At 31.7% G+C, this 25,353-nt stretch overlaps 2 protein-coding genes across 3 annotated transcripts in view; one reads left to right on the top strand and one right to left on the bottom strand.

Moving 5' to 3' along the window:
• LOC140447690 (uncharacterized) overlaps nt 1-13,396 on the bottom strand; it is a 93,376-nt gene extending 79,980 nt beyond the window's left edge. For both annotated transcript variants that reach the window (XR_011951623.1, XM_072540487.1), the window contains exon 1: nt 13,259-13,396. Coding sequence is in view for 1 of the 2 variants with exons in the window: in XM_072540487.1 (XP_072396588.1) it covers nt 13,259-13,273 (15 nt within the window). In the remaining variant the exon portion in view is untranslated. The remainder of the gene's footprint in view (nt 1-13,258) is intronic.
• Nucleotides 1-25,353, top strand: part of LOC140447689 (serine/threonine-protein kinase OSR1-like) — a 186,302-nt gene that overhangs the window by 29,910 nt on the left and 131,039 nt on the right. Inside the window, exon 2 of the mRNA XM_072540486.1 lies at nt 11,347-11,451. Coding sequence (XP_072396587.1) covers nt 11,347-11,451 — 105 coding nt within the window. The remainder of the gene's footprint in view (nt 1-11,346; nt 11,452-25,353) is intronic.

Consider the following 25,353-nt stretch of genomic DNA (forward strand, 5'->3'; position numbering starts at 1 on the left):
ATGATTCACTCGGATATTGAAGCAAAATTCGTAACGTGCTTTTTTATTTGCTTATTTATAATTATTCCGACGCCATGCTTATGTTGACCTTGTATATTCCCAATGTAATGTATTTGTTTTTCGTTTATTTGACATTTTCCTATATCAGGCCATCGAATTTCACTGATGCCCATTATATCGATATTCAGTATCTCCATTTCGTACAAGATGGCGAGATGGGGAAAAACTATATATATATATATATATATATATATATATATATATATATATATATATATATATATATATATATATATACATATATATATATATGTATATATATATATATATATATATATATATATATATATATATATATATATGTATATATATATACACTTGGGTGCAAAATACCTAGTCGACTCAAAATTATTTTGCGAAAGTACGTCTCCTGTTTCAATCTAAAAAGTGTAAATTTAAAAATATTTAGTGTACAATCATTAACCTCATTATTCAGTTTTAAAAAAGTTCTGTCTTTTGGTGAATCGAATGACCTATTACAAATAAATAATGCAAACGTAGAGATTCGGTCAGAATTTGAATTGAAATCGACACGCACCGACTTAACGCATTCGGCTAACATCGTATGCATCAATTTTCATAGCAAACCACTAATACATCAGTACATTAGTCATTTAAGTTTGCAACTGCATTATAAATGGATACCACATCCGTCAAAGCAGCTCAAGCAGTAGCAATATTGAGTAAATATGAATATTATATTTATATGTGGGATCATTGATTACAAATACAGAGCCACAACAGGAAGAAATAAAACGTAGATGTGATCTAGCAAAAATCGCTGTAGGAAATATGGCCAAAATATGGAAGGACTTAAATGTCACGAGCTCTAAAAATGAGGTTAATCAACTGCTTAACATTCTCAATACTTACATATGGATGTGAATCTTGGAACCTACCACAAGCGGAAAGAGGACGCCACTAAAATGTTCTGCTTTAGAAGAAAGTTACAAATTCCGTGGACCGATCATAGGACAAATAATTCAATTCTAAATGAGCTAAAAGTCAGCAAACGGCTATCCAGCAAATCCATCTCCAACAATTAAAATACTTTGGACATGTTATGAGATCAGACATAGAAAACATGGAAAGACATATTATTCAATGAAAGGTGGAAGGCCGAATATATAGAGGAACATCCCCAACAAGATCAAATTACAGGAATATGGAATAATATGGGTTAAAAGGAATGACCAGAGACAGATATCTTTAGATACGGACAATACACAACATCACGATGACCACTACACTCCCTTCCCTCCGGTGGGCCAGGATTGAAGAGAGATGTCACACACACACACACACACACACACTCCCGTCACCACTCAAACATCATCAAAAGGACTCCTCCAACACTCAGAGTGTGGGTGAGATAGGTTCTAGTATAAATAATTGTGTAAGGCTAAGAGCTCTTGTTAACGACAACGGTCAACGGGTCGATTTTGAAACCGTTCCGTTGGCCGTTGTTCAATGTCTTTCAGGTTCGTATGAATGTTTGTTCACGCAACGGCAACCAATCCTTTGGTTAACTTTTCACCGTCTACGTATCCAGTCCCCCTTGGCAAGACGTTCGTCGGACCGGTGCAGTGAACCATCAGTGAACCATTTTAGTTTATGTAAGTGTGTTGACGGCGTTGGACGAGCATCCGTTGTTTTAATAAATTTCTTTCTTTGTTGGGGCTAAAATATGGATTTTGATATGGAGATTTTAATAAGTGCGGTCGAAAATCGACCTGTGTTGTGGGATGAAACCACGGGTTGATAAAAGATCTATTGAGTTTGTAATTTTTTTAGTTTTTTTATAACCGAAAGTTTTTATTATGTTATACTAATAGCATAATTCATACATACCTTAAGGTAACAGCTAGTCGCTCAGCATGTGCAATGGATAGCCCCATATTAGTGTCAGCACGTTTTAATTTATCATGTACTATTCCTAACAATTTGCGGAAAGTTTCTTGACCCATTCGGAAGTAATTGAAGAATTTTGTTTCTCTTTTTTCAATTCTTCGTAAAGTGTATGGAAAGCACCATACTTTTCTCTCTCTAATAAAATAGGATGTATCCATATTTTTCTTTTACGCTTCTCCCATTTCTTCTGCATTTTTTTATACAAATAATATGCTAGTATAATTTTTTGCTTTGACGACAACAGGATATAACATGTATTGCGTGCACTTACTTGCGTTACATTAAAACTGACGATATTTCGGAGATACCATATTGTCAACGAACGCATATTCCTTGAAATTTATGAACCGTAGACACAGGTACCCGTTTAGCAACGGTCTGTTACCCGTTGAAAAAAACGTTCGTTAACAAGAGCCCTAAGGTGGAATGCTGAGTAATGACGTTAGTCGCCTATTACGACAACTAGGAGATTGTGTGAGTATATTATTAGATCACAATTGATTGTAATAAAGATTACATTTTACGTTTGTTTTTATGTTCACTCATTAAATCGTTCAAAAAAAAATAATTTAAAAAAATAAAGAGTTATTTAAACCTGTAGATGTTTAATAATTAGTGCTTTGATTTACCAATTTTACAGGGGACTTACTTAGCCTCGAGCTTGTAGACATGTTTTAAGTTTAAAATTTGTTATTAAATTCTGGTATTTTGTGTGTTTATTATGTATTATGTGTAATTGTAGATTATGTGTCTCTGACCTTCCATTTATCCATTATTGTTAGTATATTCTTATTGCTAACTTCTTCTTTTAGGGTTGGTAACCAGAGCATGCTACATACTGTTGATGAGTTTGCTACACATTTTTCTTGATCAAGTAAGATAAAGTCTTTGAGTTTTCTCTTTTTGCAGTTTTTTGTTTCATTACTATTATATTTCCATTGTATTCTTTGTTCATTCTCCCAGGCATGTTTGCATATTTGGAATCTGTAGAGGTCTCTATTTTTGCTCATTTATCCTGACACTTGCTATAGTATTGCGATTTCTCCGATTGGTTGTTTTGAATATTGTTGTGATATTATATTTATTTCCTATCATTTTTAATTTTTCCGGAAAGCCCTTTACGTAGGGTATTTTTATCATCTTCAAATCCCGTCTTGTGAGCATTTCTGAATTTGCTTATGGTGTTATGCTGTTTCCTTTCTATAATCTAGTGAAATTCCTTATTTATAAACAACAAAAGATCATCATAATATCTGATGGTGTGAGTTGGATTTCTGTAGACGTTGGTTGTGTATCCTGTATCCTCCATTGTAATTAACATATCCAGAAAAAGGAGTGAGTTGTTGTTTTCTTTTTTTATGGTGAATTTGATTAATCCTTCTTTACTGTTAATGTTCATGAAACATTTATTCAGTGCTTCTCTATATAAGGCCAAATAGAGAACACATTATCTACATATCTCTACCATACTGTGTATAGGAATACGGTTTTAGTACCTGATGGATATAGTATCTGATGTCTTCTTCTTCAGGTTCCTTCTCCTATCGGAGGTTGGAAATCATCATCGCTATTTTAATTTTATTGGCCGCGCTTCTGAATAATTCTAATGAGCTGCAACCGAACCACTCTCTCAAATTTCTTAGCCAGGATATTTTGCGTCGTCCTGGGTTTCTCTTTCCTTGTATCTTCCCTTACATAATTAATCTAAGTAATACGTACTTCTCGCCCCTCATTATATGACCCAGATATTGAATCTTTCTAATTTTAACAGTTTTTATGACTTCACATTCCTTCTTCATTCTTTGTAACACCTCTATATTAGTTACTTTTTCAGTCCACCATATTCTGTGGATTCTCCTGTAGTACCACATCTCAAAGGAGTTTAATTTTTTGATTTCAGACTGTTTTATTGTCCACGCTTCCATGCCGTATAGTTAAGTAGAAAAAACGTAACAACGTAGCATTCTTGTGCGGATCTCTAGATTAAGGTTACGGTTGCAAAGTAAGTTCTTCAATTTTATGAACGTGTTTCTTGCCATTTCTATTCTAGATCTGATTTCTTTTGTTTGATCTCTATTTTCGGTTAGCCACGTTCCTAAATATTTATATATTGTTACTCTTTTGATGATCAGGTTATCTACATTTTGTGGTTTTTTTGAGAATATCATCGTTTTCTTGAGATTCATTTGCAGTCCGTACCTTTCACATGCATTATATGCATATTGTATTATGTACTGTAGATCTTCCATGTCACTTGCAAATATGACCGTATCGTCCGCATATCTAATATTATTAATGCTATTTCCGTTGACCAAAATACCTTCCACAATATCCAATAAAGCATCTTGAAATATCACTTCACTGTAGACGTTGAATAAGAGTGGTGAAAGTATGCACCCTTGTCGAACTTCTCTAAGTATACTTACTTCCGCTGTTGTTCTCCTTCGACTCTTATTCTTGCTTTCTGATTTTGATACAGATTCGATATAATTTGTAGATCTCTACTATCTATGTTTTTGGTCTTAAGAAAAAGACTTAAAAGCTTTTCATGTTGAACTCTGCCAAAGCTTTTTTAAAATCTATGAAGCAAGCATATATGTCCTGATTCATATCCCGACTTCGTTGTGTCAAAACATTGACTCCGAATAATGCTTCTCTAGTTCCTAGACCCTTTCTAAAACCCATATGTGAATCACTTATTTCTTGTTTTAATTTCATGTGGATTCTGTTATGTATGATTTTAAGGAAGGTTTTCAATGTGTGGCTCATTAATGCAATTGTCCGATAGTCATTGCAATCTTTAGCATTTGTGATTTTTGGAATCGTTACAAAAGTTGAGAGAAGCCATTTTTTGGGTATGTGTCCCGTCTTGTATATGGAGTTAAAAAGGTCTACCAAGACATCAATATTATCTTCATCAATTATCTTCAATAGTTCAATTGGTATATTATCGGGTCCTGGAGCTTTTCTACCTTTTGTGTGTTTTATGGCATAAATAACTTCCTCTTTCATTATTTCTGGTCCCGTGATTTCTCCGTCAACTTCTAATTGTTCTACTTTTTGGTCATAAAATAGGTGTTCAATGTATTCTTTCCATCTACGTAATTTGCCTTGCGGTTCAGTATCTGATGTCAACAATGTATAAAAAATTTATATTTTAGATATCTGTTTCTAAAGGAAAACGCAATTATATCCAAATACTACAAATGGATATAACTGCAATTTTTCAACGTGGGTGTCAGGAATGATCAATTATTTTTAAAACTGTTTTCAAGTTAACTAAAATTCTACTGCTATATCCAGTAATTTTAAACATTTGGTTTAATAACCAAATAATTTTATTGTTTTCACTTTAATGTTTATATTCATGAAATAAATGACCCCATTCATTTTTCTTAAAGTCTTTTTCTTCTCAGTTCCCATATGTCCATAAATTAATAAATTTTAATTATTAAGAGTCCGGCAGATCCTTACTGAAATCGTGTCATTATCTGCCCATCCGGACGATACTCTTAAAAAAAATTAGATTTAGATTCTTCTTGTTGTAAAGAATCCTGTTGAATTTGGGCAATAAGTCTTCTTCTTCTTATATTTTTATGCCTCTTCTTTTTCATTTTTCTGATTGAAACGTTCTAGATGTGAAACTTAATACAAAGACTACTTTTGATACAAGCAAGAATCCTATTAAATTTGAAGCAATAAGTCCTCCTATTTTCATATTCTTGTACCTCTTCGGTTTCTTGAGGATAAAGTCCTAGACTCTTGAAATTTTCTACAGAAATTCATCTTGATCCAAGCAAGATAGGAGATAGAAGATAGGAAGATCAATTAAATCTAATCAAAAAGGATATTGGAGTTAATAGATATACTTCTTCTTTTCTTTCTCATCCTCTCATGAGTCAGTGAAGAATTCTGTCGAGTCACTCGATACTCCGTCGTCTGAAGGACCATTTTAACCGCTGTATCAGACTATTAATAAAAATTTTGTATGAGTAAATTATTATTAATATAAAATAAATAATAAGTTTTGCGATAAGTTATTTAAAATAAATTGAAGCAAATAAATAAATAAAAAATCAAATGAAATCGGAAATCACGTAAGTGCAACTATATTTTCCAAGCCTGTTTATAAAATTTTTCACTTCCAGGAACACTCTCGCCTCCGTGTGGATCTTATGTTTTTTATATCAATTTAATATAAAAATATTTCGGTAATGTTATATTTTATCTCGTAGAAAAGAAAGGCACTGTCAATTTCAATATATCTTTTAGCCGCTTGCTTTTGAAACTGTTCGTTTAAATAATTATCTTGACTTATTCTGATACTGGTAGAATAATTTATTGAAAATTATTGTATTTAGTTGGAAGTTTTAAGCTTAAACCTTCATAGGATAATGCAGATTATTTTGTAAGCTCAAGATTCTTTTTCTATGGAAATACAATGAGCGTGTTTTTTTAGGTAATTAGCGCATTATATAATTATTTCTTGATCAAATCTCTACTTCAAAAATAGAAATATTTTATATATAAAAAAATATTCCACTATAATAGATTATAGATACTTATATCTTGTAGATACTTATGGTATGCATCTACAATCTCTGGGTACGAGGGTCTCCCCCTTCGTAAATAAACTTAAGAGAGACGCTAATGATTGGAACTTTACTTGCACACAAGGTCCAAAATTAATATGACCTTATAATAGTGACTACCGTATAAGAACAAAATGCTATTTATAGTAATATGTTATTAAATATTTTTTTCTCTTGGATATTTTTAGAATGTCGGCACTAAACTTGTTACTTGTATATTAATGTGACAAATAGATATGATAGGTTGCACTCTTTGGATCGGAAACTATAATTTATTACTTAAGCAAGTAATTACTTATATTAAACGGATACAATGTATTTAATAGTAATAGTAATAAAAAAGGTATGAATTAAATTTATAGATTGAAACATCTTCACTTCAAATAAATATTAACAGAACTATTATTCTATTGTAGGTATTTTTTACAGTGTACCACGCAGTAATAGTAATAAGCTTTAGTAATTGCTCTCGTGACAATTTTCTGAAATTTTCTTATTGTGCAAGCTTTTAAACAATTAAGATTCTTTTGTTTATTATTTTTGTCAGATAATTATTTTTCGTGACTGGCTAGTACGAGGATAGCAAAAGTTGAGATGGTTGATGGGATTCACACAACCTTGTCCAAAAAAGTATTACAGTCGAAACCCGAAGGACGAATATTTCTGATTCATAGGCTCTGAAAGACTCAGATTTCATTTAATACCTTTACTACTTAATTGGGTCTTTCTTGTCTTTACTTTAATTTAATTTATGAGAAATCCGTAAATTTTCATGACTCTCCATAATGTTTTTTCAATAAAAGTAATAATTTTGCCATCACTGATTATTCTTTCAAGATTTATTAAAAAAATGTATATTGTTTATATTACCATATCAACCAATGCTCGTAATTTCAATCGCATAATTATACCCCACATACTCCATCGCACTCGTTAATTTTGTTGCCTATAGAGATTATTAATCTGTCCAAATTTCAACTTCTCCCAAATTTATTTTTTTCTAAATTTTTATATAGATTTTTTTAAAAATTATTTATCAGCCTCGCTCTATAAACTGTGGCAGGTATTACAAAATTCAAGCGATCATTTACATTTCCTGATTTATTGGTTTCAAACTGTTTACTGACAACCAAATTTTACAACCAACCAATATTTGGGTGTAGATTGTATGGAAATTGGATGTAATAAGGACATATGTTCTGTGGACGCAGTCTGTGGACGTTGGTTATTGTACCTACATATATATTTAAACTTTACAAAATCTGATTAAATCTGATTGGTGTGTTGCTGCACAGTATCTGTTTATCAGTTACAGTGCATTACAATAAAAATTAGAGAATTCGACCCGATCAAGCAGAAAATTGAGAAAAATTTTTGTGGAAGAATAATTGAAGAAGACAGAAGGGATTGAAGTATGTCAAAACTGTTTATAAATACGCTCAATATTAGGATAATGACATTCGTGTTGTGTTGTTCCCAAATCCAATTCCAGGAACTAATATTTGCTGTAAATTTTTATAGAAAACATCATTGCATATATTAGTTTTGCCTACAAGAGTAATTACTTATGAAATCATATACAAAATAACCATATATCTAATGGAATAATCATAAACTACGAATGGCCTACCATAAAACTAAATCGCACCAAGAGGTGCTCTTGTGATTTGAGAGTAAGGTCACTTATTATATTTATTATAATAATATTTATTGGCTTTGTCTTTTTGAGGTAACTCTTCATGCTCGGTCGTGGTCGCTAATATTAAGAGGTGACCATCAAGAAGCATCAGTTATTCAAAAACTATGGAACTAGATTCGATTACAGTCTATACTTCCAAAGACGAAAAGTCACTTTTGAAAAATACTCAGAAAACCGCGATGAAGTTCAGCATGGGACGAAAAAGTCCCACCAAACAAACATGAGCGGGAAACAAGAAGATGGTTTAAGTACCTGTTGAAGCATGGCTTCGGATGTTGCAGCAGATGCTAAAATCTATCCAGAAGCTATAAATGTAAATATAGAGAATACCCAAAAGATCTTTGAGGTCGAATTTTAGAAAGGTCTATGACGTCTAGAGTTTTTTCTACAATCTAAAATATACACTTATTATACTAATATATTAAAAACACATATATAAAGAAAATAATAGGAAGAGTGATTAATTAATGGTCTTAACACCAGAATTTAACCCTACGATATTTCAAGCTGAATTACTAGCAATAGATTTTTGTGTTCGAGTGCCTGAAAAAAAGCTTCAATTCAATCAAAATATTTATTGTCCTTGACAACCAAGTAATACTAAAAGTCTGAATTCTATATCTTATGAATCCTTAACTGCAGTTTGTAACTGAAGTCGATTAAACACCTAGAAAGTCCAATAAAGTGCTGTGCTCATGCTGCGCACATTCGTGCCGTGCATAAAGGATTAAATGATTTGGTGGTAGAGAGATTGCTGATAAAGATTGCTAAAGAATGAGCTAATACTTCTTTTATCGAACCAGAACTATTCTGCAGTATACCAAAAGAAACGCATAGTGAAAGATATCCGAAAATGACCTAGTAGGAAAATATTCCAAACCAATGGCAAACAAAAACATTGTTTCTTCTCATTACACAAAAATACTCTAGGAGCTTCAGTAAACTAAACCCAGAGTAATCACCGTTATTCTCACTGGACACTGCTCACTTAAATATCACTTCTGTAAAATAGGTAAAGTGGACAGATCACCATGAAGATTCTACGACAACTCAGATGAGACGGTCGAACACATTGCGAGCAACTACTGTGTAATTATTAGCCAACGCCGTAACTACATGCAACAAGAATTTTTGGAACGAAATCAGGTCACAAACGTATCTCCGAAACGGATAATAGGCTTTCTTAGACGCCTAGACCTCTGGGGCTAAAACATATATCTAAACTATACATAAAGTATCTTTCAGGTCGCAATGTAAAAAGGTCAACGAGATTAAACAATCGCTTTCAATTCTATAATCTACAATATATCTAATGATATTACAATCTTATTAATAGACAGACTGTAACAATATGAAAAGAAGCCCCAAAAAAAATATAAAAATACTAAATATATTTACATGCTTTAATTTACAGCAATATTATAATACTTATTACACTTCTCTTATCTAGCGGGCAAGTTTTTTTTGAAAAGATCTCTTTAATCTAACTTTCCGCTGCTTCACGCTGTTTGAGATTACTGATCTGATAATACAGGAGATCGAGGGAAAATTTATTCTGTATTTTTAAATTGTGTTATTCAAACAGGCAACATCTATTTTAATCTTAGGTGTATCTGTGCATAAATTGAATCCTAAATATGGTTCTGAAACTACGTTCTTGTGGAATTTCTATGTTATCTACTATGTTTAATAGGAATTAACCATATTTTAATTAAAAATACGTCTATTTTTAGAAAAACTGGGTGTTGCTGTCTTTTTAAAAACAAATCACAAGCGATTTTTCTGACGAGAATGCTCAAGTTAAATTTGATATAATTTAATGAAATATCTTTCAATAAAGTCGTTCCAGGAACACACCTCAAAAATATTGACAATAGGTATCATTTTAACATCATCTACTTTAAAATTTGTAATATATGTCTGAATTGTCAATATAATGGAGGCAGATAAAATTAAATTATTAGAAAAAAATTTCTATTCATAACAATGGAATATGCCAAATTATCTTTGATAGACGTAAAGGTTAATGTAGCTATAATTAATACTTTGAATAATCTTATTAGTATGATTAAAGAAAACTATAATAAAAGTTACAAACAGATTTTTAAAATTGTATTCACAACTTTCTGGGATTTTCGTGTAGAGCAAATTATTCTTGTTACTCTAAAATGTTACTCACAGTTATGAGTGTATTTTAAACATTTATGGACTAAATCTAATTATTTATGATATACTAGCATCTCCTCATCAAATAACTGAGAGCCAAGAAAAGATCCTATCATATAATGTTTGTGAGAGGCTCTAATGATCCGAATTATAAAATTAAAGGTCATTTTCACTAAGCAAATCATTTTCAATAGATTGTTAAGTAAAAAAAATAAGGTAAAACATATACCAAATATGGTGAGTTCCTTAAAAATATATAACACTGTGCAATTCCTGTCTCTTAATGTCGTTATATCCACAAGGAAAATAAATTCCTGTAGTTGGCTGTATACCATAAATCACAAAAATTTTTATTTAAAAAAATCTTTTATGAAAGGTATATTATTATAAAATCCCTATCGGCGACATCACAACGTTTTCAGAATAACTATTCCACCATCAGTGCTTTCCTAAACTAATCATTACCATATGTTTACATGTTTGAAGCCCGTAAATACATAAATTAAATAAATTTTAAATTGCATTTTTGATGATAAAATACTAGGATCTTTAAGTTATAAACGGAATTAACTTAATGGCAACGTAGGTCTCCACTGGGATTGCTAGCCCTTAGATGAGGTGTCTATGAGGACTTGTTGATATCAACTCTCGCAAAACGACACCTCATATGAAAAAAAGAGGAAAGATTTTTCGTCCACTTTTCCTTAAAAAAATTGAAACCACTCAATATCAAACCCCTATAGTGCTACATCACTCGTATAAGGTTCTGTGATGTAGCACTATAGGGTTTTTACATTAATATATTATACCTTTTATAAATGATTTTTTTTTATTATTTTTTTATATAAAATATATTTTATTTAATATTTAATTTATTTAATATACTAAATTCAGAATACTAACATATTTTCTTTTCAGTGGCATACGCAGAAGAAGAGCTGGGGTCTATAAAATGGTAGACATCTCGGATGGAGTTCTTTTTAAGGACAACAGCTTTTTAAGCACATTAAATATTGGAAAGAGGTTAGTAATTACTACTAACGTGACGAAAGTTACGTTAAGTTAAGTTGAATTAAAACATTTTTTCTTGTATTGTTTAGTAAATCCATTAAAACAACTTTATAAAAATAAAATATTGAACAAAGAAGCGTTACTTTAGATCCAATATAAAATTTATACATAAGACACATTCTGAAATTATTGAATTAAATGAGGTATATATTCTTAAAAATGTTCAATAACATATTCTTAAAAATATATCAATATTTTCAATTTGTCTGCACAAGACGATTCTTTAAGCAAATTTTTAAACGCAATATTGACCATAGAATTTCAAAACGAACTTCGACCACGATTTATCCCTTATCCTTTTTGTGTACTGAAAATGTCGTATGAGATAAGCTAGAAAGAAAGGAAATTTACAGTGGAACCAGTCGAATTTTTTATAATAATTTATAATTTTCCGCAACTTTTCCAAGGTAAAATTTTTCGTTTCGAAAAGTTCCCCAGAAAACCACACAGTTTTTACATATTTTACTTACCTTCATTTTATCTTTCAGTACTCTCCAAGGCATAAGGGATAAAATCGTGGACGAAACTTCGACGGAAATTCTAATATTTTGAATAGACGTTCGTTGGTGATCATCATTATCATTATCACTAGATTATTCGTGGCTGCACAAAATTGGGATGTGTTTTTTACTTAATTTTCTTTTTTATTATTTTGCAATTAAGATAAACAAAACAAATTTTGTTAATTTTGATGCAGTTTTCGTAACACCTGACGGATATATCTCGTAGGAGCAGTGTATCTAAATATTCGCAAGAAACATACGTTGAATATCAATGGTAAACTAATGTAATCGTATCCTTCTTCTTCTTCTTTTTCCAATGGTGCTACAACCCAAATTGAACCTTCTGTAATATTAATACAACATTAGCAATCCCGCGACGCTCACCTCCAAGTTCTTCATTCTTCGTTTTTTATCATGGACGATGTTTACATCTACATCCACATATCAAAAACTCCCAATTTTATTTTTGTCTTGTCTGTGATTTCCCATGTTTCACATCGATATAACATAATATTGGTCTAATGATCGTTCTATAGATCTTAACCTTCGATATACAGTATACGATTTTCAAGCAGAATTTATAAGTTAGCAAGAAATATCTTTATTGTCTCTCATTATTCTTTTTTTCCTTTTTGGTTTCTTTTGTTCCCTCTATATTTAATTGGACTACTAGATATATAAATCTCGTCATTGGTTCAACATCGTCATCTATTCTCATTTACTTTATATTTCTCCTTGTCCTTCTCTGCGTTTTCTCTTTTATATGTTCATCTCAATGTTTTATATTTTATATGTTTATATATATATATATATATATATATATATATATATATATGAATATATAAATATATACATATATATATATATATATATATATATATATATATATATATATATATATATATATATGTATATATAAATATATACATATATATATATATATATATATATATATATAAATATATATATATATATATATATATATATATATATATTGTAATAAGGTACTTTAATATTAAAGTACCTTATTACAATTTGTAATTGTTATGACTTATGACCAAATATCCAAATTTTTTTGTTCCTCTATGTTCATTTACAAATTTCTCTTATTTATCGTTTATATCATTAAATATATAATTGATATATAAAAAAAATTCATTAGGTACATTTAAAATATAAAAAAATAACGATTGTAAATTAATAACGAACAGAAAATACATTTTTGCGCTTTTAAATATGAAAAATCATAAACTTACTCTCATGGAAGTCATTATCAGGCCCCGCTGTAACCACTCAAACCAATACACTAATTAACTAAATATACCGACACCAGTATTTCATTTTTATATCTAGACATGTTAGTACAAATATTTCCATAATCTAAAACTTTTGTAGTTTAGCAGTAGAGAGATTTATACCAAATCCCTCTGTTTGTCTTTGATTATTTCCAATTTGTATTTGTCAGAGATTAGATTTGGACTTAATGAAAATGTTAGGTACCTAAATACTAGGGACGAATTTGCAAAATCAGATATTTTTCAGGTTTCATATAAGATTACCTCTTGCAGTACCGAAAAATTAAATTGAAATAGTTTTTACGATAATGTTTTAATAATTAAGGAAGGAAATAAATAAAATAAAAATCTACCATTCTTAATGTAAAAAATTTCGTTCTGTTTACTTATTTTATGAAAATGGCAGTCTGATTTATAAACAGTTCTACTCGATCTAGACTGCAAGGTTATACCTGGTACGTCTATGGGTCTAAAACTGCAGAAGGGTCGGGTGCAGTAATATTTAGTAGTGGGGGAAATTTAAACATTTCTATTCCACTAGGAGATTAATATTTCTTTGTATTTCAAGCAGATATTTTTGCAATCTTGCACTGTGCAATGTGGACTTCCAAACTGAAGAGGATCAATATATGCACAAATAGTCAAACAGTCATGGGGGCTCTTATAAACTGTAAAGTGGACTCTAGGCTAGTGTGGGAATGCCCAGAGAAACTCGACAGATTGGCGGAACATAACAGTGTCACATCAGTATGGGTTGCAGGTCACCGTGGAATACACGGCAACAAAAGAGCTGCAATTGCCAGAAGAACATCAGCTACACAGTACTTCGGTTCAAAGCCGGCCATGGGAGTGCGAAAAAGCATCATCATCAACTGGAAAAAGCCTGGATCTGAAGGCAATATAACTCTCACTGAGAAAATATACCCGGTCAAATAAACAGCAAAATGTATATTAGACAAGGGACACCTGCTTACACTGGAGCTGTTTCATGGAGACTTAAGCTGCAGACTCTGTATCATAGAACCTAAAACAATTAACCATATCTTCCATGAATGAGAAGCATTAGATCAGAACCGGCAAATACTATTAGGAGACTACCAAGTAACTCAAAAAACTATTCATCCACTAGACCTGAACAAGCTGGTACAGAGTTTCACAATCCTGAAATTGGTATCATAAAAGAATGTAATATGTACCGGGTGTGTTACTATTCATGTTATAACTTTAGGAGAAAAAATTCCTTAGTAAAAGTGGTCAAGAGAAATCACTGCAAATAATTTTCAAGTTTCTGGGTTAACCGCTAGGGGGCGTAATCTGTGAAGAAAAATTTGAAAACCAGTTTTTTGGGACATATGCCCAATTATACCAAGTGTTAAATAAGTAAACTAGAAAGAGGCCTAAATTCTGCACAAAGTTGTTCAAGTACTTTTTTTATTTTCTCAAATAAAGGGTGGGGGAGAGTGAGAAAGTATTTGTGGATAAATACCTAAAACTCTGGTTTGGATTAACCGATTTTAACGAAATTAGTGTCATTAGAAAGAGTGTGGATGATTTCATTTACATCTACTATAAAACAATTGCATTTCGTTTTATTGATAAACTACATGATAAGGATGCAGTCTCAAAAACAGAACAACGAATATTGATGAACAAGAAACCACTATATTTACTTAAACTCAAAAAATCTTGAAAAATTCACAATTGTTTCACAAGATAAATCGTGCATAAGTATTTTTAAGAAACGTATAGAAGGATAAAAGCGCCGTGTTGTCGTTTTTATCGGAATATTAAAATAACAGTTGAATCTAAAGTTTAAAGGGAATTCCAAGTTTCTGACTTAAACGTTCACTTTATAATATAAAAAACCAACCTGTGATGTTTTAAAAACCTTAGTACAATAGTTTTGGGTATGTTTAATTATATAGAGATTTGCCGACTACTTATATGTGGATTCTGTTGAATTAAAGCAAGAACATTGATTGAATTATCTTCGGTCATACCTCTACTACGTCGTTTAAAGCAAGGATGATGAAAACTACCAGTTTCTCTTAATCTTCTTGCCTTTCTTTCAAATACTTCTTTGCCATAATGTCTCCTGTCAGGATATCTTACAGAATATATAGGTGAGGCAATAGCAGCATTTTGGTGATATTCGAAATAAACTCCAATCATATCATACAATTCTGCATTTGATATACTCATCACGAATTATTAATACTGATAATTAATTACTAATATTACCAATATTAATATCTATTCGAATTATAATATAACATATAACACTTCTTAACAATGTTTTGACTGCTGTCAATAAATAAACAATATGAACTCCACAAATCATTGTCGTAGCCTACTTATTTTCGAAAGAACTATTTTTAATCATATGAAATAACAATGGTCAAAATAGCTATCAACATTAAGATTCTTCTGCTATAAAAAAAATTGAAAAGTACCTACTGACTTATTTTTTAATTTAATTTATAATACAGGGTTATCAATACTATACTTACTTATGTTTATGCGTTTTTATTTATATCCCGAGTTCGACAAAAGCTATTAACATGCGGTTTGCGCCATTTTGTTACGAATTTAATCCAGTTTCATTATAATTTACAATAAATAGGTGTTTCCATTAAACATTTTAAAGAAAAACAAATTTTAATTTTTTCTATTCGAAAGTACCCTCTACCTATGACAATTTATACTAAATGCAATTATTTTATAGTAAATGTAAATTAATTTATCCACACTCTTTCTAATGACACTGATCTCGTTAAAATCAGTTGATCCAAACCAAAGTTATAGGTATTTATCCACAAATACTTTCCCGCTCTCTCCCACCCTTTATTTGAAAAAATAAAAAAAAGTACTTGAACAGCTTTGTGCAGAATTTAGGCCTCTTTCTAGTTTACCTTTTTTAACATTTGGTATAATTGGGCATATTTCCCAAAAAAACTGGTTTTCAAAGTTTTCTTCACAGGTCACGCCTCCTAGCGGTTAACCCACAAACTTGAAAGTTATTTCCAGCGATTTCTCTTGGCCACTTTTACTAAGAAATTTTTTCTCCTAAAGTTATAACATGAACAGTTTCTGATATATAGCCGAGAAATCGGCTTATTGGATCACACGGTACAATAAGCCAATTGGTTTAAATACCACCAATTTACAGCAGACAGTTTCCATAAAAAACAAATAACCAATTCTAACTCTATCTGTTAACATTTTCTGTAGTGAAATTCATTGGAATTAAGATTTATAAGAAATTTTGTATTTTTAATATGTCTTCAGAAAATGTATAACAAAAAATAGGAAAATTCTTATGTCCATCGCATTTGTACTCGCTTGAGGTACCTCAAGCCTTCGGATATAATTAAGAGACTTACTAGTAAGACAATCAAGCCGATTTTAACATATACATATTACTTAATGTAAACTCCGGTAAAACTTTTGTAGCTGAAATATGACTGGCTGGCCAAAAAAACAATAAAATACTTTTTAAATAGCATTTTATAAAAGTAATTAAAACTTATTTGTTAATGCCTTTAGAAATCCAATAAGAATAAAGAAAAAGGGAGATAAATAGAGCGAATGACGTAATAGGTACATAGAAAAGCTTAAAGAAATAGATATAAAACTTCGAAGATTACACTAGTTTACAACCAATTGACTCGAATGGAAAATATTGTTTTTTGTTAATTTTTGCTCTGTGAACATGAATATGAAGGTAAAAACTTCCAAACACGTAAGATTTTATTTAATTTTATTTAGTTTTAATTAATTTGATTTAATTTTATTTAAATTTATTTAATTTTATTAAATTTTACTTAATTATATTCAATTTTATTTAATTTTAATTTGATTTACTTAATTTTATTTAATTAGATTTAGTTTTATTTAATTTTAATTTGATTTAATTTTATTTAATTTTACTTAATTTTATTAATCGTCTATTTAATCGTCTTTATCGTTATTTAACTTTATTTATTTCTATTTACCTTTATTTAATTTTATTTAATTGTAATTATTTTATTTTGGTAAAACGTCGACGTTTGTTAAACATCATTTTATTTTTATAAAGTGTTTATGTAATGTAAATCTTACCTTACGATTACAGTAATCCATATTTTAGCAGCGAAAAAATTAATTACTGATGAATAAAGATTGCAATCCAGCAGGATTTTCAGTCCAGCTGGATTTTTGCAAGATTGGCCTCCGCGGGCCTCCGATTGGGATCCGCGCTGGATCCAGCGCGGATCCAGCAAAATGTGGAATCAAAATAAAAACACGATTTTAATGTTTTTTTTTATTCATTTATTACTTAAGCTTTTTAATACAAACTAATAAAATAAAAACTCAAAGTAAAAATGATCTTAGGTGTATATAATCAAATAAGGACGTATAATTGTAACGAATATATTTTGCCTACCACATAGGGTATAATTATAGGGATTGAAAATTGAGGACAGAAGTTACTGGGGTGGAGATAGGGCAAGCCAAATAAACGATACTGTGCGAACGGCACTCAGGGTTTGTTTAGAGAGCTGGGTCGTGGATAAGTTGAATGGCAACGAAGTTGGATTGGGACAACTACGAAAATGAAACAAAGGGGTACTTACATATCTACTTAAATCTCCTGGACAAAAAGGCAAATAAAAACAACAAGAAAGACCTCTAGCTATTTGAAAAAGGACGCCACTTCGAAGAATCCTAATCTTGCTGAATAAAGGAAAAAGGCTCTTCTTTCCTGACATAAAGAACGCAAACAGGGGTTTGCGTAACTTTTCTAAAATAAATAAAATGGTTCAGAGAGATAAATTAAACATTTATTACTATCTCAACACAAACAGTTACAAATACAGATAATACATAAAGACTATATTGATAGTCACAAAAGTAAATATAAAAATAAAGAAAAACTTACATGTGTCCTATTCGTTTATAAGTGGGAATTACATAACTTACAAATGATACTGGGCTATTAACTGTGGCTAATAAAAAATTATTACAAGTGAAGAATTATCTTTTTAAATAAAACTATTCACAAAGATCAACCTTTTCTAAAAACAAAACAAGCTAATGTCACAAAAATATGAATCTAGCTGTCATATTTCAACATTGAATTTAACAGAGAACAATTAAAATGACAGCATAGCCACACACTAATATTTACAATGTTAATTATTATAACCTTTTCTTTTTATTATTTAAATTAAGAAAGCAATTATTATTTCAATGTTTATTTATTTTTTTGAAAGTTTAAAACAAAAAAGTTACCTCGGTTACACTAAATTTCCCCACTCAACACATTTTCTGAGGTCAGAAACTGGATACATTAAAACCTCTGGAGGCAGATCTGGGATGACGACCAGGGACAAGAAGATGAGATGAGAAGATGTGGAAGCCAGCACCGGCTGAAACACAAATTTCGAAAACTGGTCTCCTTTAAAGACTGAAACAGGCACAGCACAACGGCAACATGAGGTCATCTTCATTAACTGTTGTAAAACTGCTCAATACTACACATTTAACTGCTACTGTCACTGTATACTATATTTCCATGACAAAAAAAGAAAAACTAAAAGATTACGAATTTGAAAATAAATTCGGACTCCAATAAAACTAAACACGCCTTTAATAGCGTCCGGCCTTACCCAGAGTGAACACTTACTTACTTTTAAAATTCATTCGCACAATCTTGGTATAAACAAAACATATAAACTGGAATATTTATTTGAAACGCAGAATATCCTAAAAGAGGCTTCAAGCAAAGAATTTGTGAAATATAAACAAACTATAAAATGGTTTACATTAACTTCGGTGACGTAAAGATGAATTGGAAGAATTCGGTGTTTTAATAAGTACGAATGGGAAATGAAATACACCAAAATATTCTTCGATTGCTTTAGCAACTACGAGGGAATTTCAATACATTTCAATATATATTTCAAAGAATTTGCAAATGCTACATAATCACTCGCAATTCGCAATCAATCTTACCTCTCTTTAACTTAAAATGGCTAGAGCAAATGCCACAATTATTATGAGATTAAAAATAAAAACTTGTACTCAGTAAGCCGTGGAAGTGAAACATAGGGCTTTGCTTGTGTCGGCTGAGAATTATCACGAATGAAATTTTATTCAAATGAACTTATCTGTTGTAACAGTAGTTCATTTGACGCAAACATTGATGGCAATTTTGAGCTGACACAAGTTAAGTAATATGTTTTTCTTCCATGGCTTACCGAGGACGAGTTTTTTTTGATATCATGATAAAAATCAGTCTGCATTCTAAATTTCTACACAACAGAAACATGAATTATTTAGTTTTTTGTAAGTGTGACCTTAAAAAACATATTTTATCTATCGTCTTATCGTCTAACCTACTTCACACAGATCTGCACATATAGCCGGTTGCGGAGGAAGCCCTTTCGGCGTCAACGCTGGTCGGTTTTAAGGTCATCAAATAGTCATAAACCATGGACAAATGATCGCCTTTCACTCCTTCGGTCCTATAAACGGTTATTTCCTTTTTCAAAATTTTTTTGAGAACCAGTTTTTACAGAGAAACTCTGTAATTTCAGAGAGGCGCCGTTCCGCGATTCTGTTGCGTAGTGCTTCCGATAGCTCGACACTAAGGCTAGAGTCCTGGCTATTTAGTTTGTCTAAGACAAATTTCAAGGTTGTGTCGGCCGTTATCAAAGTGGACTCTCTTCTGCAAAGAGCTTCTACAGCCAGTTTCACCAGTTGAAGAGTGGCGATCAACTCATTGATCGTTGACCACTCGCCAGCAGAGAATTTTATCGCGGAATCAATGTCTATCAACGCTTTATCGATGCAAACTTTTAGGCTGTAGAAACGTTCCAGCATACTGAGCAAACTGTTCCACCTGGTGCGACAGTCAAGAATCAAACTTAATTCCTTGCCTTTCTCTTTCTTGACATATTTTTGCCAGAACATGTTGTCTTTGGTAGGTGATTTTTTGAACGTTTTAACAACTTTCCGTATTTTCATGAGTAGATCTCTGTAACGGGGAATCAATTCAACAAGACTCGCCGATGTTGGTTTGATTGTTATTGTCAATCCTTCATTCATCTCTGTCTCCATATCTTCATTTTCGTCTTCATATTCATTAGTATCGTCTATTGCTGCTTGTTCTACTTCTCTTTGAGGTTTCTTTTTATACAGCACATCTACTACAGCCAAATGAATTCCATGCGCATAGCACAGTTGTTGATGGCAAGGCATGAGCTTGCCAACTTTCACCATAACGGATGCGCCGTCGGTTGTGATACCAACGGTATCGGATTCAATCATTAAACCAAAAATTTTCAGCCTTTCTGCCACTAATTCAATGCAGTGTTCGGCAGTGCACGAGCCGTGAATTTTTTTGGGAGGTCCACTCGTCGAAGCTCAACGAAAATCTCTTTGTCCTTTTTGTTTTGAATTAGTAAATTCTTTTATCAGATTTGCTTGGAATTCCTCTGCAAACCTTTAAATTATCGCTCTTATAGTGTTCGGAGAAGTTGGTAATTGGAATCCACTTTTTGCGAATAACCGTCTCAAGTAGGGTGAGGTACAAAATGAACTCAAGCTAAAACCATCTTTGCAAACCATCCTAGTAACCATATCTTCCATAGAATTTTCTCTTTCAAAGTAGGAATCAATAGTCTTCTTCGACCTTTTGCTCGGAACTACTTCCTGATTATCTTCATTTTTTGACGAGGTTGCTTTAGGGGCATTGGGAGCTGGTATAATGGTGCTGGTGCTAGAACTTGAAGAAGAGACATTGTGTATCTTTTTCAGATGTCCTTTTAAGCCTGTTGTTGAGCGGTTGTTCATCAACAATTTGTTTAAGCATAGAGAGCATCTTGTACTTCGCCCCTCATCCTGTTTTGTGAAAAAGTCCAACAATTTTTTTATTATCTTCAAGAGACATTTTAATTAATATTGGAATAAGTGGAGCAGCATTAAATCTGAAAAGAAAAAAAAACATCTGTGAAATAAGGTGTAGGTATAACGTCCAGATAAAGAAACAAACTGTAAATGGCAACGGCTATCTGAACGTGAGCATGAATGAGCAAACAAGAACGCCTGATATATGTGTGAGCCTTAGTCTTAGTGTGAGCGAAAACGCATGACCACCGGCAGCTCTTTATAGACTGTTTCTTTATCTGGACGAGTTATATTTGTTGAATGTTTTGATTGAAAAATTTTGTAATTAAGACATATAAAAGTATAGTACTTGAAGTACTCTGAAAAAAGAATTCCAGCCAAAAATATTTGTTAATTTCACAGTAATTTTTTGCCAGCAGCCTTTTCTTGCGGTGGACATGATATCTAGGTCTAGCTTCATCTGAAATCAAAAAATTAAAAATTTTCTTGTAGTTTGTACCTCTGGCTAGTCAATAAACGAAGGAATTTTCATTAGGTCAAGTCGTTTTTGTTTTGTACAAAAAAAAAATACTTTGAAAATGGTCAAATTTGAAAAAATGAGTAAAAATTGGGATAAAAAATGTGTTTAAACTTATGCAGAACCTTTAAATTTCATTATTTCTTTAATTACTTCGTGTATTCACTAGCCAGAGCTATAAACTACAAGAAAATTTTTGACTTTTTGATTTAAAATGAAACTAGACCTAGATATCATGTCCACCGCAAGAAAAAAGGGTTTGGGCGAAAAATTACTGTGAAATGGGCAAAAATAAATATTTTTGTAAAAGATCGCACTTGCACAGTGATAAAATCGGTGTTGATAGTTAAGAAGGAAGTGTTTACTATTGACTGGCGGTCCTTATTCAATTAACTTATATAAATCATCAAGTGATGTTCTAATCATAAATTATGCTAAATTATTAGACATTTAGTCAAATTACTTACCATTCAATTTCCAAACAACACACCCGGCAGTACAGCAGATTGAGAGAGGCACTTATTAGGCGTGAAAACACTTTTACTGGCGAGAGCAGAGAGTCAACTAAAAATTAGACAAATAGGTCTAAAAGTCAATGGGTAGGCGTAGGCGGTGCAGTCCAAAGAGAAAGCGACGCCCTACTAGTGCGATAGAATGGCGCGAAGTTGACGACTCACGGCTTTGAATAAAGAGGCTAATGAAGACATGAAGTAACTTATTTCGAATTTCGAATCCAGCATGGTTTGCTGGATCCAACATATAAAAAACGCTGGTTCCAGCTGGATTTCTGGATGCTGGATCCAGCAGTTGCAATCTCTATTGATGAAATGATAATGAGCAATAAATCAATCGTATCGTTTCAAGAACAAAATATGATTGAAATGTCAAATGTTGGTAGTTCAGATTTCTTTCGCTTTTTACGAAATAGTAGTCACAGTAAACAATTGGAAGAGTCCATTTACGTGACGATGGGTGACCGTTATACAACATGTAAACTTTTTAAATTTTATTAAAATCTATAAAAATAATAAAATTATTTTATTCAATTTTAAACATATTATTTTATGTCTTTAATGAGACTGTATCGGTTTTTCTTATCATATAGTAATTAAACTCACATTATAATAGAAACCAGTCATTTCTCTAATCAAATGGATGTACGCACTTGTCGTGGGGGTAATATATATTCAGACCACTTCTTGGTAGCGCAAAAATAAGAGCAATAATCTCAAATACAAAAAAGAAAAAAACAAGAGAATCACTGGCGGCAATTTAAAACAATTATGGAAGCGGCAAATAACGCTCTAGGAATAAAAGAACTCACTCGATGCAACGGTTGGTTCGATGATGAATGTGAAGATATCACTAAAATATATACTTGCTATCGAAGTGGAAACGGATTCGTCGGAAAATGTCAGAGGAATGGTGCACTGCACAAAAAGGGAGATTTGTTGGAATGTAAAAATTATACGGGTATAACTCTTCTGAACACAATATACAAAACATTCTCCAACACCCTGTACAGCCGTTTAAATACGTACGTAAAAGAACTACTTGGTGAATATAAAAGCGGTTTTAGGCAGGTCAAGAATTAACCAGATACGTCAAATCTTAGAAAAAACTAATGAGTATTATTGATACGATTTATCTCTTTGTTTACTTATGAAGTATGGAGCCATTAATGAACTTACCATTCTACAAAAAATTAAGAATTGTAAAAACAACTATGAGCAAAGTGATCTGCAGAGTGCAAATACAAGGCGATATGTCACAAGCATTTAAAACATAAGCGGGATTACGGCAAGGAGATGCGTTGGCGTGTCTTCTCTTTAATATTGTGTTAAAAAAGACTATAAGAGATGCTGAGTTACACAATATGGGAACAATATTTAATAAGTCAACGCAGATTATGGCTTATGCTGACGATTTGGATTTGATCGAACGCGCCACACGATGACTTAAAGAGATGATTTCCACCTTCTAAAGGCCACACAAAATAAGTATAAATCCAAAATGTTGGCATCGGTTCCAAATAACACATAGACATATGATCGGATATATGGGTCTATAATATGGACTATCTCCAAAACAGACTCAAATCATCTGCGAAAAACCCAGTAACCCAGTAACAGTAGAAAATAGCAGTAGAGGTAGACCAAGACTAAGACTGATATAGAGGGATGGTGTGGACGAGGACGCGAGGAACTTCCGCGGAGTAAACTGGCAACGGTTGGCGATGAACAGAAAGGACTGGCTAAAAAGACTGCGCCAAGTGGAAGCTCAACAACTAGGGCTATTGTATTTAAATTCTCTTTTCGTTGCATATTTTAGATGTTGTCGAATAACTTAAATAGATTTTTGTGCTTTCAATTTCAGTTCGACTAATCGATTAAGATCACAGTAAAAAATGACCTGTATATTAAACGAGAATATAATATGACAAATATAAGCTGTAATAACACGTCTTTTTAAGTTACTGTTAGAGATATCTGCACAGGTAACATCTACTTATTTCTTTTGTTAAATTCTTTATCCCGTCGTCTTCATATTTAAATATATAAACGAAATACTTTATTTAAAATGTTTTTTCTTTTCCCAATTCTAATAATTTTCTAACTTTTACAACGGTTTTATATTTGCAGAATAAATGTTTTATTTTTAATCATCAAGTTTGTTTTAAGACATTGCTAAAAACGTTTTTTCAGACTAAAAAGATAATAGAGTAGTTAATTGTATATTAATATTTTGTAATCATAATTAAAGATACCATATTTGGGAAATCCGGACCTGTCTAATGCGACAATATAATTCACACATTTAATATTGTTAATTATTCTTCTGAACAAGGCAAACTGAAATCAGGAATTAATCTATGCTCACAATAATCTCATCCGATCGATATCTGTCTAACTTAAAGCTGAGTGCAGATGTTGTTTGCTAATTTTGTATAACAACCGCTAATTCCACCTACAGCATAATTTAAGTAATTGGTTGCAATATATGATATTGACATATAATTTTTTGTACAATCATGAATTCTGAAAATCTAACTAATTCCAGACATACATTACGGTTGTTCTCACAGTCATCTTATGGAAATGATTTTCCTTAACCACGTCACAACCACAACCACTATATTGACTCTATGTTAACCTCCTTTGTCTTCCGCATTCTGTTTTAACTGTGCGGATATCTTGTTTGTATATTATTTATTCATTGTCTCTATATCGGTACCTAATTTTCTTTACCAACGAACAGGAGCGTAGCTTGCTAAACTAAGTAATGGAGGACGGGTGAGGAGGAGGAGGAGGAGGAGGAGGAGTAAGGATGCTGTAAAGCCTGAAATAAACCATATGACAAAAACCTAAAAATAAAATATTACTAAAATTGTAATCTATTACAAAATGTGTGGGAGCGATCTCATTCGTCCAACAAAGCCTTTTAATAATAATTATTGCTAAAGCAGAATTCTCAAAGACAAGACATTCTGTTGTCTGAAAATTATTGTTGTCTGAAAATTCCACAATTATTATGCTTTTATTCTATTTGAACAAGAAAACTTTTATTCTGTCGAATTGACCAGCACAGCACAGCTCCGAAGAAAACTGAGAAAACCGAAAAGACACTAAGAAAAATCAAAAACTGA

This window comes from Diabrotica undecimpunctata, chromosome 8 (genome assembly GCF_040954645.1).
Source record: "Diabrotica undecimpunctata isolate CICGRU chromosome 8, icDiaUnde3, whole genome shotgun sequence".
In the NCBI taxonomy this organism is placed as follows: Eukaryota; Metazoa; Arthropoda; class Insecta; order Coleoptera; family Chrysomelidae; genus Diabrotica; species Diabrotica undecimpunctata.